Raw genomic sequence first — 16,970 nt, forward strand, 5'->3', positions numbered from 1 at the left:
CCAGACCAGGGCTCGAACCCGTGTCCCCTGCATCGGCAGGCAGATCCTCAACCACTGTGCCACCAGGGAAGCCCAACTTGCTTGGTTTTTTTAATAGCATGCATGCATGTACGTGTTTCTTTCTATTTTATTTCCAAACAGACTGAGAGACAACACCCAAGTAATAAATGGTAATTACTTTATAGCTTTATGGCACATCTAAGCAGACCTAATTGCCCGGGATCACCACAGATTAAGGGCCTCCACTGAGCAAGCCTCAGGACCCTACACAGCACAGAGGTTGGAGGAGGAAGAGTTCTCTGGGTCCAAGAACTACTCAAGGCCCAGCAAGGGAAATGTGTGGGTATTTCTTATCTTCAGATAAAATGCCACAGAAATACAGACACAGGTGCACCCAAAGACATGTATGAGAGAATGTTCTTAGCAGCGCTGGGGTAACTGTCAACAAGCAGAACCTCGTCGGATGCCCGTGAACAGCAAAAGAGGTAAGGAAGTGGAGGTGTGGTCCCGTCGTGGAATACTACACAGCAAGGAAGAGGGCACCCACAACAACAGGGATGGACCTCACCAATGCAGAAGTGGGTGAAAGAGAACAGAAATAGAGAAAAAGGAATATATGCTTTAGGATTCCGCTCACGTAAACACCAAAGGCAAGCAAAGCTGTGCTACCAGCAGTCAGGCCAGTGACTGGGCGGGGGGGGGTGGGTCACTCCTGTCCTCTTTCCCCATCACTTGGTGGAATTTCAAAGTGCACGTGTCAGCTGGGCATCTCCCTGTATATACGTCTATTTCAACGTAAAAGAAAAATTTTTATTTGCATAGTACATACATAATTCCCTTGCACTTTTGAAGTTCTTTTGGCACAAGTGCTAAGATGAGGCAGTGCGATCTTCATCCCTAGCCCTTGGCAGTGGATGGATATGTAGTTTCTGCCTGTCCAGCACCCACTCTTTCTCCTGGAACCTATACCCCGAGAAAGCCCCTCCCCTATTTTCAGCCTCCTGTCATGTGGGTGCTGGCCCCACCCACTGGAGCCAGGGGCTGAGCATATGACACAGCCTGGCCAATCAGCATAGGCCACCCTTGGCCACTTACTGGTTCACAGCTGGTCGTGTGATGCAAGCCAGTCCAATCAGAGCAAACTCTAGAACTTTTGCTGGAGTGAAGAGGAGCCAGTTGTCCCCTTTCTGCAGGACCCAGAGCTGGGAGGAGGTGAGCCTGGAGGCTGGAGGGGAGAGCCTGCCTCGCAACAAACCGGTCTGGAGGAAAACTGAGCTGGCACATGGCGAAAGGCAGCTTCGGACAACAGCTGAGCTCTAGAGCTATGCCTAACGCAAAGGTAAACCAAGAAGTGCCCTTTTAGGCCTAATCAGGCTGGTGTAGCACACAGCCTACCAGGTGTCTGCACTGCCAGCCCACCTACAAGCAGAAATTCCTGTAAACACCAGTGAAGAAAGAATGAAGCAAACAGGGAACAAGGGCAGGTGGGCCAGAAGACGCCACGACAGAGGTGGGCACTTCCAGGCCCCAGCTCCAAACCCTTCACCCACGGAGCACCTCACTGCCTGAACTTGGGGAAACCATCTAACCTGATGGCAGTCCTTCCTCCCAACCCTGCAGCAAACTACCCCTCCCAAATTCCCATCTCCAGCTGGAAATGTGGTTCCAACCAAACAGGCCGCAGGAGGCTAGACCTCGGAAGATAAGGCGTGGCTTCTTGCCTACCAGGTAGGGTGTCACACCCTAGCCTCAAGCCTCAATTCCCTCAGTGCAAGGTACACCCACACATCCATACGTTCCCATACTGTGTGAGCACCCACTACATACTGGGCCCAATTCTAGAAGCTAAGGACAGAGCCCTGCATAGAGTATGTACAAACCAATACAGGAGACAGACAATAAGTGAAACAAAAGACACACTCAGTGATTTCAGGGAGTGATGAGTGCCACGGAGACAATCAAGGGTGAAACGACAGGAGCAGCTGGGAGGCGGGGCAGGGAGGCAACTTCAGGATGGGAAATCAGAGAGCAGGCCTCCTTGAGGAGGTGGCATTTGAACAGACCAGAAGTGGGTAAGGGAATGATCCACACAGATCTACAGCAGCCTGGGGAACAGCCGATGCAAAGGCCCTGAGGCGGGACCAAACGAGCTATATCCTAGAAACAGGGAGAAGGGGCGGGGCTGAAGAACATCAGCGGGGAAAGTACGGGAAGAAATGACATTAGAGAGACTGGCAGAGGCCAGATCCTGACGGCACTGGGGCCTCTGTAGGGATTTTGCTCTACACGCACGGGGCGCTAGTAGACATTTCAAGCAAAGGATTGGGTGGCAATCCGAGATTTTGAAAGGTCCCCTGGGCTGCTCGCTGGAACAGTGTCCAACAGAACTTTCTACGATGATGAAAATGTTCTCTTTTTTCACTGTACGTCCCACAGGGCAGTCACTAGGCACGTGTGGGTGGGAATCATTTGAAATGTGGCCGGTGCAAGGAACGCACTGCCTTTTTAATTTGATTTCATTCAAACCAATTTCAATTTATCTTTTTTGTGTGTGTGTGGCGGGGGGGGGGGGGGGGTTGCCGCACCGTGCAGCCTGCAGGATCTTAGTTCCCCGACCAGGGATTGAACCTGTGCTCCCTGCGGTGGAAGCGCAGTCTTAACCACTGGCCCGCCAGGGCAGTCCCCGATTTCAAGTTAAATAACCACACGAGGCCAGCGGTGACCGCACTGGACAGTCTGGGAAACGGATGGTACACGGGGCGGCCACAATGCAAGAGGAGGGCCAGCTAAAGGGCCCTGGACCAGAAGGCGGCGGGGGAATGGAAGAAAGCAAGGATGCAGGAGTTAATTTGGAGGCAGGGCGCACGGGGCTTGCTGGCGACCTGGATGAGGGTTGGGAGAGGGAAATCGAGCTGAAATCCAAGTGTCCAAATTGAGCATGTGAGGCGGGGCCGTCTCGGGGACTGGCACACAGCTGGAAAACACTGACGATGTCAGAGGACAGTGTGCTAGCGCCAGGGGCCACATCCAAGCCCACAACTGCAGAACAAGAGTTCACGGAACCATCAGGCTGCTGCCAGCTTCCTTCCCTCCCCAGGTGGGGTGGAAGGTCCTCCCCACGAAGCCTCCCTCTCAAGCCACCTATCATGACCTGGGAGGCAGAATGATGCCCTTCCCTGAGATGTCCGCACCCTCATCCCCGGGACCTGTGAATAAGTCAGGTTACACAACAAAGGGAATTAGGTCGCAGGAGGAATGAAGGCTGCTAATCCGCCGAAAATAGGGAGCAGTGGCCTAGATTATCCAGGTGGGCCTGATAGAGTCTCCAGGGCGCTTAAAACTGCACAAGGGAAGCAGAAGAGCTTCAGAAAAAGAGATGTGACCACCGGAGTGGGATCAAAGACTTGTGATGTTGCCGGATTTGCAGACAGAGGAAGTGAAACCTGAGCGAGGGATTCTAGGGGCCTCTAGAAGCTGGGAAAGGCAAGAGAAACGGAGTGTCCCCATCAACCTCCAGAAAGGAACGCAGCCTGCCGACACCTGGATCTTAGCCTGGAGAGGCCTGTGTCTGACCCCTGAACTACGGGGCTGCTTAAGATCATAAACTTGTGCTGTTCTAGGCCACCAGGTTTGTGGGAATTTATTATGACAGCAACCGATATACCCAAAGTGTATTTTTTTTTTCTGGTTATCTTTCTGCTGCCCTATTTATCTCCAGCCTAATGGGATTATCCAGAGTACGGAGGCCATGGAGTAAACAGACAGATAAGCCCCTCACCACGGGCCACACCCTCCCGCCCTCCCGTGGGGAATGACACATACTGAACCTGCAGGCACTGACATTCTGAATTCCAGACTCCCGGCACGGGCAGAAGCCCTCATTGGGCGGGTAGACGGACCCGTTGGCAAATAAGGTGTTGGGAGCCACGAAGCGAAAGGTGGGGATGCCTTCGAACACCCCCTGCTCCTTGTAGATGAGCTTCATGGACCTGCGGGGACAAACGATGGAGGATGACACCCCAGAATGAGGTGGCTGGAAGTGGGTGGCCCGAGTTGAGCCACGCCCCACGGGCACGACCACCCCCCGGGTCCCAGCAGCCGCCGTCTCTCACCTGGCGAATCGCAATGACCTCCCTTATGGGCCTCCCTGCCTACCCCGCCTACGCCAATCCATTCTCCGCAAGCAGACGGAGCTTTAAAACAAGGACAGAATGTATCGCGACCCCGCTTACAACTGCAATTGCTTCCAGTCTGATCTAGAATAAGATCTAATGTCCTCACCATGGCCCACAAGCTTGTAGACGGTCCAGCCCCTGCCTACCTGTACTGCACCCCACAGGTGGTATCCCTCCCACATGCTCCATCCTGCCCCAGGGCCTCTGTATCTGCTACTCCTGGTGCCTGGAACGTTCCTCCCTCATCCCCACATCAGACCTCAGTTCTTCACTCAGGTCACGGTGCGGCTGTCAGCTCCGTGGGCAGCAGCAACGTGGCCGACACCCTATTCCCTCTTCTGCTCACCCTGCCGTATTTCCCAAAGGCACGTCTAACCTCGAACATGGGCTGTGGATCAGAACCGCTCCACCCGTGCTGTCCACGGGGGCCACTCAGCACACGTGGCCTTAGAGCCCTTGAAACAGGGCCAGTCCAAGTCAGGATGCAGCTCTACGTGTCAAATGCACTCCACATTTCTACGACTTGATACCCCCAAACAATGGAAAACAGCTCTTCAATATTTTACATCTGTTTACACATTGTGAGATGACACCATTTTGGATCTCCTGGGTCCAACAAAACATCATTAAAATTAATTTCACCTATTTCTCGCTACTCTTCTTTAATGCGGCCACTAGAAAGCTTTAAACTGCAGATGGGACTTGAATTATATTTTTATTGGAGAGTGCTGGCTTAGACAATAGTATCACGTCAATGCTAAATTTCCTCATTTTGGTGACATGATGGGGTTATGTAAGAAAATGTCATTTTTAGAAAACACCCACTGAAGTATTTAGGCGTCCAATGTACTCTCAAAGGGTCCAGGAAAAATATACAGAAGGAGAGAGAGAGAAAGAGAGAAGTGTGGGATGAGGATAAAGCAGAAGGGGCCAAAGAGAAACAACTGGGAAATTGGGGAAGGCGATGCGGAGAAAGCTGCACATTCTCGCAACTTTCCTCTAGGTTGAAATTCCTAATTTTAAGAAGTGAACATACACACAGCAAAAGCGCCTCCGCTCTCTCACACTCCCCTGGGGTGCGTGGGCCTGAGTCCCCCGCCAGATCATGACTCGCAGGGAAGAGAGACGGGGCCCATCTTGTCTCTGCGGGGACCCCAGTGTCTCGCGCAGACAGGGCTCCATCAGGGTTTGCTGGGGAGGCAGGTGGGTCGGAGTTCGCATCAGTGAGATCCCAAGCAAAGGGTCTTTCCAGAGTGGCCTGAACAGAGAAGCCGAGGACAGGACAGCACCCAGAGAAGAGCTCTAGGAGCCACTGTCTCTTCTCACCCCTTGGCCGGGGCCACCGCCATTGTTCGGCCCCAAGCTGACCTCCGAGGCTGCTACTCTGGAGACTGGAGGGGCTGCAGGAGAGGCACCCAGATGTCACAGCAACCCAATGGGACATTAGGGCAGCCAAGCAAAACGGCACAGGGGGCCCATCGCTTGCCTTATCGCACGGTCCCCTGCAATCCTGCCCATGTCCTGCCCACCACGACCGAGCTCCAACAACCACCAGCAGCCTCTCTCTGGGCCAGCGATTGGCGTTTGCCCTTCATGGCGCAACCAAAGAGAACTCAAGATGGCGCCAAAGGCCGCTGGACACACAGAGAGACGAGCGCTTCGTGCAAGTTCACACCACAAGCCACTTGATTCTGCTCTGAGCAGCCACAAGGCAGATTTCCCAGGAGGCCCAGAATGTCCCACGTCAGGGCAATTACCGGCAGGCCTCGGGGCTGTAGAATTCCAGCGAGGATTCAGGAGTCATAAATGGTGCCCACATCTGCCCGGAAGTCCCGTTAATCATGTTGCACTGATCGGAATGCCAGAAGTTGACCTGTGGGGACGCAAGGCCTCTTAAAGAAATGCTCTCGGGCATTTCCGACCTGACTTGGAGCTGTGACTTCACGGGCCATGTGCCCTGGGGGATGTCACTACCCCATTGACAGAAGCCTGTCCCCCTCGGAGAGACAGCCTGGTGCAAGGTGAGCGGGCTGTGTAGACAGCCCAGAGACACTGTCGACTGCAGCTCCCCACTCCCTAACCATGGATCCCTGAATGTGCAACTTTGCTGGGGACTCAGTTACTTCACCTGTAAAATGGACCCGTCACTCACATCTCCAAGGCGCACAGTGAGCAGGGGACACTGACCTCCTCACCTCGCACTTCCTGAGAACAGATCAGGTTAGAAGGTAGCCCAGTAAGCAAAATATTTAAAATAATAATGGCGGCTACCAGATCTCAAAACAGTAGTTGCCTCTAGGGAGTGAGACCTGCACACAAAGAAAACAGACTTCTCACATTCTACCCCTCTGTCCTAGGAGAAGGTTTTTAAGCATGCCCCCGGCAGTGGAAGCACAGAGTCCTAACGAACGGCCCTCCAGGGAAGTCCCTGTACATTTTTATATTGAAAAAGCAAGCCAAAGAGAATTTCAGTAGCGCCCATTCAGAACGGTTACTAAAGGTTGCAAATGGTAACCCTGCCACTCTGGGCACTGATGGGGAATAACCTGTCCCCCCCCCCCCTCAGGTCTTTGCCACCATCACCCAGATAAGCGTTTGGAAGGTGTGAGCACCACCACCGCACAATCATTCTCGTGCATGATAACAAAAGGCCACCAGGTAAAAAAAAGCAAGTTGCAAAACTATGCACATAGGATGATTTCACTCTGCTCCAAGGAGAAAAAAAAAAACAAAACACACGTGCAAATCGCTACAAATAGACAGGAAGAATATATCCAACGCTGATAACTCTGGGTTTCTTCTGTGACTCAGGTGGGAGTGGGGCTGGATGTGTGAAGTCGTACAAAGTGCACTTTATATCTATTATTTTATTTTTTCATGCGAATGTCTTCCTGTGTTTCTAGCGTAATTTTTTTTTTTTTACTCAATAATCTTTTACTGCAATGGATGATTATATCATCAGTGTAATATTTGAAGCATTCTCGTAAGGGAAGCATCAAAGAAACAGTTCTGTTCCCAGCATACACGTAAATAATCAGTGTCTATGGCCCACACACACACCTGGAACAAAGAGCTAGATTTTTGGGATTTTTTGTTTGTTTGTTTTGGTTTTTAGCCGCATCTTGCGGCATGTGGAACTTCCCCGACCAGGGATTGAACCCGCGCCCCCTGCAGTGGAAGCCCAGAGTCTTAACCACTGGGCCGCCAGGGAAGCCCTAGTTGAACCTTAAACATAGGTAAAATCCCCAACTCTGAGAGCATCTTCCCTGCGGATGCAACCCCCTCCTGTTTTTGTTTTGTTTTGTTTTTTTAATTGGAGCATAGTTGATTAACAACGTTGTGTTAGTTTCAGGTGTACAGCAAAGTGATTCAGTTATACATATACATGTATCTATTCTTTTTCAAACTCTTTTCCCATTTAGGTTATTACAGAATACTGAGCAGCGTTTCCTGTGCTATACAGTAGGTCTTTGTTGGTTATCTATTTTATATATAGCAGTGTGTACATGTCAATCCCAAACCCCTGTTTTAAGAGGAAGAAGGTGCACTGGGCGGCCTGCCCCGGCAGCCCCTGCCATCCCTACCCGGCCCCTGTACAGGACGGCCAGCGCCTCTGGCCCTCACCTTGCTGACCCCGTTCCACTTGTCCACGAGATGGATCCTGCTGAAGTTTTTGACCCCCGTGAACACGGTGAAGAGCCCGGAATCAGAGTTGTTGAGCTGCAGACAACGGCAGAGAATGACACCTTTAAGCCCCAGGATGGAGGCAAAGGACCCGGGACCAGTAGTCAAGCCAGCCCGCTTAGTTACAGGCGGCTCCCTCTTCACCCGGAGGACTGGGGCCTCGTTATCTTGTTCACCGCTGCATCCCCAGCACCTGGGGGTCAAGAGGAGGAAGACTTGGGGGCTTTCTAGGAGGGACACTCCCCTGATGACAGCATCTGTCCTAGAAAGAGTCCCGCCTTCCCTCCCAGACTCTAGGAGAGTCTGGTTCTCCCACTAGGTGAATAGTAGGGTCACCCCATTACTCCCCCAAAATTAAAATAAAGCATGGCCACGTGACCTCTTTGATCAGTGAAAACGATCAATGAGGAGAGAAGTGGTTTGTCACTTCCAGGTGGGAGCTCTGAGAGCCAGTGCATGCAATTTCACCGTGCTTTCTGTCGCTGTTACAGAAACCAGGGAAGTGTGTGTCCAGCTGGAGCCTCCCTCAGCCTGGGTCCCTGAGTGACAACAAAGAGCAGAGGCCCACTGGTCACCCGCACTGGACATGGCATACAAGCAAGAGATAAACTTTTGTTGTTTTAAGCCACTGAGATCTGGGGGCTGCTAAACCTGGCATATCCTGAAGCATACAGGCACACAGGACCTGACGTTTATCAAGTACTTTCTAGGCAGGAAGCACAGGCTTTGGCACTCTGAGGGTATTTCTTAGAAAAAGATTTCTAATTCAGAGCAAAAACATGCAAAGCGTACAAAGAAATGAGTGACTGCTGGGTCAAATCTAGAAAGCACCCTTCCGAGGACGCCATACAATGTAAGGTGTAGCACCCATTAGGAACTCAATAGGGGTTGTTGAGTGGCCGAATAGCTACATCGATTACTGACTGGTTAAGCCAACAGGGTCCAAGTTCAAAGCCTGCTCTGGCTTCCTAATATCTGTGTATTCTGTCACCCGTCCATTTAGAGCTTCATGAACCCAAACTTCAGCCAATATAAGGGGACAGTAACAGGAGCCTCTACAAAGAGGTACTGAGAATATTACAAGAGCTAATATGTAAAAACTGCTGAGCACAGTGTCGGAGAGATAATAAGAACTCAACGTGCTTTATTATTCTTATTGTTGTTGTTTTATTATTAATAAATGCTCACCCAAAACGATACTAACACAATAGTTATAATAGACAAAGTGTATCAGAGACTGCTAGTCACTACCCAAAGTCCATTCTCCCCTTTCTCCTTCCTAACAAAACCCGAACCTTACTCAGGGCATCAACACACTAGCTAAAAGGTAACATTTTCCAGATTGCCTTGCAGCTAAGTGTGGCACATGACTAAGTTCTGGGCAATGGAAAGCAAGTGGAAATTGGTTTTCTCCCTCCTAAAGAGGGAAACAGCTGGGACCTGCTGTTTTGTCCTCAACTCCCCTGACTGCCCCTAAAACCCCCACCACTTCATACTTCCTGCTGTTGCCTAGAATGTGGATGTGATAGCTGGTGCTCTGGCAGCCATCTTGGACCATGTGGTAATCTTGAGTATGGAAACCACACCCTCAGGAGGGCAGAGCAGAGGAGTAGAAGAATTCTAGATCCCTGAAGAGTGTGAAACCACCACAGGAACACTGAACAGTCACTGCTGGACTGTTATTTTGGGATTTCCACTGTACATACTCAAAAATAAGTTGTAACATGCTACTCAGTTGGTAATAACTTTCATTTGTTTACAAGTTTACAGTTTGCTTTGACAAGAATCACGTCACTTACCTTAAACTTGCCAACTTACCCACACACCCAGAACCTGTCATCCTAGTCAAAAATGTACTGAGCAGCTATCACGTGCCCAGAACAGAATCACGATCTCTCCCTCCCGCTGCCCCCAACACCAGATCAGCGGAGCCCCCAAAGGAGGCTGAAGCTGGAGCAACTCAGAGGGCTGGTTACAATTTGCGGTTGAGGGAACCAAGGTCAGGGATCTGCCTCTACATCAGATCATGATTCAGGATCCCAATCACTGACCCTGCTAGGTCAGCAGGGGTCAAGGTTAAGAAAAAGCAGGCAACTCAGAGCAATGCTATCGTTGACATTTGTGACCCGCCTCCCTCCCCAGCAGCCACGCCCCTTTCTTTCAGCAACAGTCACATCATTTGTGTCTGGATCAAGCTGCATCTGAAACCACCCCTAGAGTTTTCAATTATATAAGCCAATGAATTCTCTATTTTGCTTAAGCCGGTTCGAGTTAGATTTTTTCCGTAATTTACAACCCACGGCTCCTGGGCCCCCAACCAGCTCCAAAAGCGAGCTGGTAACCGGTTCCCAGGCTGTGTCAGTGGAGGACAAGACAGAGGCCCTGAACTTCTCACTGGGCCACACTTACCTCAGCAAATAGCCCGAACTTGCCCTTGAAGGGGAACATGTTTGGGAAGTACTTATTGACGAGGTGGATGAGGGGATCCTCATAGCCCCACATGATCTCGCTGACGGTGCGGTTCATGAAGGCACGTTCACCAAGGGTGCTGAACGCCAAGGTCATGATCAGCTTCAGGCTCATGGGCCCGTTCTCCATCATCATTGCTGCACTCTGCAGAGCCAGGGGACACCACGGGTTAGAGGCCAGACACAGCTGGTCTGTCCTCCCTGAACTTCAAGCCAGGCTTCCAGGCACAGCCCATCTAGAGAAACGTTCAGGCCTAGAAGGGTCCCTGCAGCGGACACGGGGACGTCTGGGTCATCCGGAACCATTCCCTGATCCTTCAGGAATAGGACCACCTGTGGTCTTGAGTTCAGGCCGAGTTAACTCCACCCCTAGCCCCACAGGCAGGCACATGGCTCAGGCCTGGCCAGTCAGAAACATTCCTCTCAGGACTTCCCTGGTGGTCCAGTGGTTAAAAATCCGCCTTCTAATGCAGGGGACATGGGTTCGATCCCTGGTTGGGGAACTAAGATCCCACATGCCGCAGGGCAACTAAGCCTGTGCGCTCTGGAGCCACAACTAGAGAGAAGCCTGTGCACCGCAACAAAAGATCCCACGTGCTGCAACCAGGACCCAATGCAGCCAAATAAATAAATATTTTTTCAAAAAACAGTAAGAAAGGAACGTTCCTCTCTATGTGTACGTAGCCCAATCACAGCCAACAAGCCCCAAGGAGCCAGTCGGGTGGGACTGTGGGGTAGAGAGGGAAAGTGCCTGTGGCTGTCCTTGAACGTGGGGTGTGCAAGGCTGTAGCCACCCTGAGGGGCAGGTCGGCCAGAGCATGGAACCATCACAGATCCAGGCAACCTTGTTTGCACTCTGCATCAAGCCACATCTGAAACCAGACCAACTCCTGCCCTTTCAGTAACAAGAGCCCACATATGCCCTTTTTGCTTATGCCAATTTAGAGCACCTTTTACTATAACCTTGTAACCAAAAGAATCTTCATGGAGACTCTCTACTTCCTTAGCATCGCCCTCCCAAACTCCAAGACCCCAAGCACCTCTTCTACCCAATATCTGGGTGCTTAGAATTTAGGTGAATTTATTTTCTAATTTTTGCTTTCCTCTGGAGATACTGTCTTGGCACTTGGTTTATTTTTTAAAGGCACCTCATCCAAAAGCTAATCTCCACCTGTAGAAAAGGGAACAGAGCCAGCATTTCCTAAAACACAGAGGTCTGACTCCATGGGAACTCACAAGGGTCTCCTTTACATTATGATTTTTTAAAGGTGATAAATAGATGGTTTTTTAAAAATCATAAAAGGATACAAAGCAAAAGTCCCTCTCCGACCCCTAACCCCCCTCTTCCTATTCTTCTCCCCCAAGGCAACCCACTGCTCTGGGCTCTTGAGTACTCCTGCAGAGAGAATCTACACCAGCAGTCAGCAAACTACGGCCCGTGGGCCAAAGCCAGCCCACGGCCTGCATTTGTACAGTCCGGGAGCTAAGAATGTCTTTTCATATTTTCAAATGGTTGAAAGGAAAACAAAAGAAGACTACTCTGAAAAACATGAAAATTATATGAAACTCACATTTCCGTATCCATGAAACAGTTCCATTGGAATATAGCCACACCCACTCATTTACGTTTCTGTCTTGGGCTGCTTTTGTGTTATACTGGCAGAGTTGAACAGCTGCCACAGAGAACATCTAGGCATCCAAGCCTAAAATATCTATCTGGCCTTTTACAGAAGAAGCTCACCCTGGTCTAGGCACGTAAAAGCGCTTGTGTGGAAGTGGGTCTGCGTGCAAGTATTTCTCCTTTAGAAATATTAGAAGTAGGGGCCTCACACATGTGTTCTGCACCTTGCTTTTCCCCAGTTAGATATAACTAAGAGACTGTTCCATGACACCCCCGGCAGCCCCGCCTCCTTTTGCTGGCTTTATACTAGTCCACTGCCCGCCCACGGTAGATTATCACAACATAACTCCACATAACACACGTTTAGGTTGTTTCTAGATGTTTGCTCTGAAAACGTTGCTGAAATAAATATCCTTGAGAACAAACATCTTTGCCCACATGTGTTATTCTGTCAAGAGGACAAATTCCTACCTATGAAATGTCTGAGGTCAAAGGCACATGCAGTTTATGCACTACCTTCCAACAGCTCATACCAGTTCCGTGCCTAACGACAGTATCTGTTTCCACACACGCTCCTAAGCCCTGGGCGTTATCACACAGTCTTCGCCAACCGGCTCGGTGGGAGAAAATGACTTCACTGCCAAAACATGTGTATCTCTGAGGGGGGCAGCTGCAAGGCTTTGGGCTGCATTTTCTGAGCTTCTGTTCTGTCCACCCAACGGACTTACCAGGTGCCTTTACGTCTGATCCTGAGCCCAGCCCTGGGCCAGGCCCAGACCAAATGCCTGATGACCTTCAACTGGGTGGACAGAGGATTGAATGGAGGTCTGCGTGCCACAGAGGGCAGACTCACAGCCCAAACTTCGTAGGTTCAAAACCCTAATCTGCTACTCACTAGCTGAGTGACCTTAGGTAAGTCACCTAACCTCTCTGTTCTTCAGTTCTCCTCCTCTACAAATGGAGAAAATAATGGTACCTAACGACCATGGGATCGCTGACAAGGAAACAAGGTGACATGTGTACAGCCTTAAACACAAGTTCTAACACACAGTGTTAGCAAGATGCTCGTCCGGCAGGCCTGAGACTGCTCTCTCTAGAAAGGCCTCCTGGCCAGGCCGGCCTTTGGCTGGAGTCTGAGATCCTGGCTTTAGGAGGGCCCTCACCACCCGCTAACTAAGAGGGGCTCAGTGCGCCTGGACTGTACCAATGTGGTTTACACGGACCATCTGCTTTCCTGGACCTACGTGACCAGCCCTCAATAAACACCCTGAAAAAAATAAAAAATAAAAAAAAAAATAAACACCCTGGACGCTGAGTCTCTAGTGGGCATTCCTGGTGGAGGACACCCACCTGTACTGTCACAAGTCACCGCTGAAGGAACGAAGCGTCCGCTGTGTGACTCCCCTGGGACAGGGCTCTGGAAGCCTGTGTCTGGTCTCCACCCCACGTGCCCCTTCGCTCTGCGGATTCTGTTCTGTCTCCTTCCACTCTACCAAACCATAGCCAAGAGCAGGACCACATCTGCTGGGTCCTGTGAGCCCTCCTAGTGAGTCAGCGAACCTGGGGGTGGTCTTGGGGACCCTGACACTCATGGCAGGCAGTAAATCCAGCTACTACCATTACTCTCACCTGCAGAGAACGGACGCCCTGCCCTTAACCTCCCCCTAAACACCACAGACGATGACACGGACCCCCATTCAGTGCCCCCCGCCAGTACCTCGTTTTGGAGATTTTAGATTTGCAGAATTGAAAAGAGGAAGACCATGACTTTGGCCAACATCCCCAAACCAGAGCCCAGGATGCACCCAGGAAGCCCACTGGGCTTAATGTCACCGCAGGAGCCACAGGCTGTGCCCTCAAGGGACTGGCCGGTGCAGGGGGCAGACAGAGAGACAGAAGGGGCGCCTCACCAAGACCAGGATGTTGGGCATGACGATACTGTCGCTCTCTAGGCCGCGGGACTTGTCAGGCTGGAACTGGAAGCTGCGGTACTCGAGGAAGGACACCGTGTCGTTGTCGTTGAAGGTGACGTTGCTTTTGTGTCTGAACTCCCTGTGGGCGAGGAGGCCGGTGGGTCAGCTGCCCGGGAGCCAGAGGCCCTCAGATGCCTGCAGCTTGGCCGCCTCCCCCACATCTGTCCTCCCGCCACCCACCCGCTCCCTGTGGGCGAGGAGGCCGGTGGGTCAGCTGCCCGGGAGCCAGAGGCCCTCAGATGCCTGCACCGCGCTTGGCCGCCTCCCCCACATCTGTCCTCCCGCCACCCGCCCGCCGCAGGACACGGCACCGAAGCCTCTGTGACCAAATCCCAACACGCCCCCTGCCCCTGGCCAAGCCGCCGCTGTCCCTCATCAGTCTCTTCCCGGGCTTCCCTGCTCCTCCGGGGTAGGCAGGGAGGACGGTGGTTAGGAATGTGCACTCTGAAGACAGAGGGTGGGGTCTTGAATCCTGTCTCCATCATTTACTACCCCAGCCTCAGTTTTCCCACCTATAAAATGGGAGTAATGGCACTTCCCTGCCGGTCCAGTGGTTAAGACTCCGCACTTCCGTTGCAGGGGGCACGGGTTCAATCCCCGGTCGGGAACTAAGACCCCACATGCCGCAGGGCGAGGCCAAAAATAAAATAAAATAAATGGGAGTAATAACAAAACCTACTTCATTAGGTCCCTACTTGTGAGGATTAAGTGAGTTAATGCACACCAAGCAATTAAAATGGTGGTCAGATGCATTGAAAACATTACAAATCAGCGGCTAGTTTCATTGCTGCTATGCTGTCATTATCCTTCCTTGTTCTGAAAACTGTTCTCCACAGAGCATCCAGAAGAATCTTTGGAGAGGGGAAATCAGATCACGTCATCCTCTCGCCCACCACCCTCCTTCGCACACAGGATAAAACCAAGCTCCTACTGTGGCCTCCGGGGTCCTCACCATCTGACACCATCCCGTTCTCGGGCTTCCTCTCTCCCACTATCCCCCTCACTCCTAACACGCCAGCATTTACGCTGCCTGGTTTTACCTTACTTGTCCACTTGTTTATTCCCTCCCCGCTCCCCATCGGAATGTCAGCTCTGTGAGGCAGGGGCTTTTGTCTGCCTTTAACAGTGAACGGGGGAACTTCCCTGGGGGTCCAGCGGCTAAGACTCTGCTCCCCCAATGCAGGGGGCCTGGGTTCGATCCCTGGTCCAGGAACTAGACCCCAAATGCATGCCGCAACTAAGGAGCCCGCCTGCCGCGACTAAGGCCTAGCGCAGCCAAATAAATAAATAAATATTTAATAAAACAAAACAAAAACAGTGAACTGGCACAGTGCTTGGCACACAGAGGCACTCAATACACGCTTACGGAATGAAGGAATAAATAGGAACTTTGGCAAACCAGACTCAGCTCTGACACAGAAGCCTTTCGTGGGTGAGCTAAGCCAAGGTCACAGTTTCCTGAGGGCACAACAGGCAGAACAAGAAATCGGGCCTCGTATTCCGACAGGCCTCCCTGCCTCTTGGAAAACTGCTCGGGCCAATCCAACGAGCCCAGTAGCCACTGGAGATCTGCACCCTCTCAAAGAAAACAATCAAACGAAGAGGCTGTGGCAGCAGTGGTCAGAATGGAACGGAGCAGGACCCCAACAAATCCTTTCCATGTGCCCCATTTTGTGTTTGTAAGAAATAGGCTTCATTCAGCTTCCTTGCCCTCCCCTGAGTTCCAAAGGGTAGATTCAAACAGTTGCTAATCAGGGGAGGGAGGGCATGCAGAGACAAGAGGGGAGCAGTCAGGAGACAATAGTGCCACCTTGGGGCAGGGTCCTGGTTCCCCCTCAAGGGATACACAGAACAATATCTTGGAGTTCTTCTGTAGGAACTAAGGCCCCCACCCAGGTGGAGGATGGTAACTTCAGGCCGAGCACAAGATTCCTGGGACACCACCCTGTTACCTCACCACCAACCAATCAGAAGAAAGTTTTGCACACAGTGGGAGGTGATGAAGGCTCTGACCCGCTCCCCAAATGATTTCCCTTTAAAAACTTCCATGGTCAAGCAGAATCTTTGGAACTGGTTTTTGGACATGTGTCCGCCTTCTCCCCAGGTTGCCGGCCTCCCGAATAAAGCAACCTTTCCTTTCCAACCAACACTTGCCTTTTTTTTTTTTTACTTTTTAGCCTCACAGCACGTAGGATCTTAGTTCCCCAACCAGGGGAACTGTGCCCCCTTCAGTGGAAGCTCGGAGTCTTAGCCACTGGACCGCCACGGAAGTCCCAACACTTGCCTTCTGAGCAGCGAGCAGCTGAACTCAGGTAACAATAATATGTTAACAGCTAATGTTTATTGAACACTTACTACATGCCAGGCACTGTGCTGGGCTTTCCGCTAAGCATCTTATCCAATCCTCATAACCACCCACAGTGTGTACTGTCATCCCCATTTTACAGAGTGGGAAACTGAGGCACAGGGAAGGAAAGGCCTGTGCCCACGGTCAGAGAGCTGCTGAGTGGCAAAGCCAGGCAGTTGCTCTCCAAGTCTCAAGCGCTAGAGCACCAGATTGGGAGAAGCAGATTGACCCTGAACAAGCCCCACTACTGCGAGGGGCCTGTTTTCTCATCTGTAAAATGGGGTGATGACCTGAGTCCCAGCCCAGCCCCCTCCATCCTCACCTGTACACGTAGGGTCCGCGCTCCCGCACCTGCGGCTTCTGGCCTTGGAGGATCTCGTTGGGGTTGACGACATCGAAAAAGTAGACAGAGAGGTAGAAGGGGACGGGGATCTCCTTCCACATGTTGAAGGACAGGCTGCTGGGGTCAATGCGTACATTCTGTGGGGGATGAGAAAAACAGGTCCGTGAGGAGGAGGGCCAGGGCCCCCGCCCACCTACCCACCAGGCTCCAAAACAGCTGCCCGGTGCCAGCCTGTGCTGCAGACTCCACGGCACATCAGGGAAGGGGCTCCCTGGAGGGGGGCGCTCTGGGGGCAGGAGGAGGTGGGAATGCTGCTCTGGAGTTGACATAATTAATGTTAATAGGTAATATTATTTTTA

The 16,970-nt window shown here is 51.6% G+C and overlaps 1 protein-coding gene across 6 annotated transcripts in view; it reads right to left on the bottom strand.

Annotated features, from left to right (window-relative positions):
* The window catches only part of SCARB1 (scavenger receptor class B member 1), a 79,531-nt gene that overhangs the window by 19,847 nt on the left and 42,714 nt on the right, over nt 1-16,970 (bottom strand). For 4 of the 6 annotated variants that reach the window (XM_032654345.1, XM_032654346.1, XM_032654344.1 and 1 more), the window contains 6 exons: nt 16,591-16,748; nt 13,859-14,000; nt 10,269-10,472; nt 7,800-7,895; nt 5,933-6,048; nt 3,823-3,989 (listed from right to left, as the gene is read on the bottom strand). In XM_032654345.1, the coding sequence (XP_032510236.1) occupies nt 3,823-3,989; nt 5,933-6,048; nt 7,800-7,895; nt 10,269-10,472; nt 13,859-14,000; nt 16,591-16,748 (883 nt within the window). Of the gene's footprint in view, nt 1-1,095; nt 1,329-3,822; nt 3,990-5,932; nt 6,049-7,799; nt 7,896-10,268; nt 10,473-13,858; nt 14,001-16,590; nt 16,749-16,970 lie in introns of all 6 variants that reach the window. The other 2 variants (XR_004353150.1, XM_032654347.1) reach the window with 1 other exon arrangement.

Source organism: Phocoena sinus, chromosome 14, assembly GCF_008692025.1.
Source record: "Phocoena sinus isolate mPhoSin1 chromosome 14, mPhoSin1.pri, whole genome shotgun sequence".
NCBI classification, from domain to species: Eukaryota; Metazoa; Chordata; class Mammalia; order Artiodactyla; family Phocoenidae; genus Phocoena; species Phocoena sinus.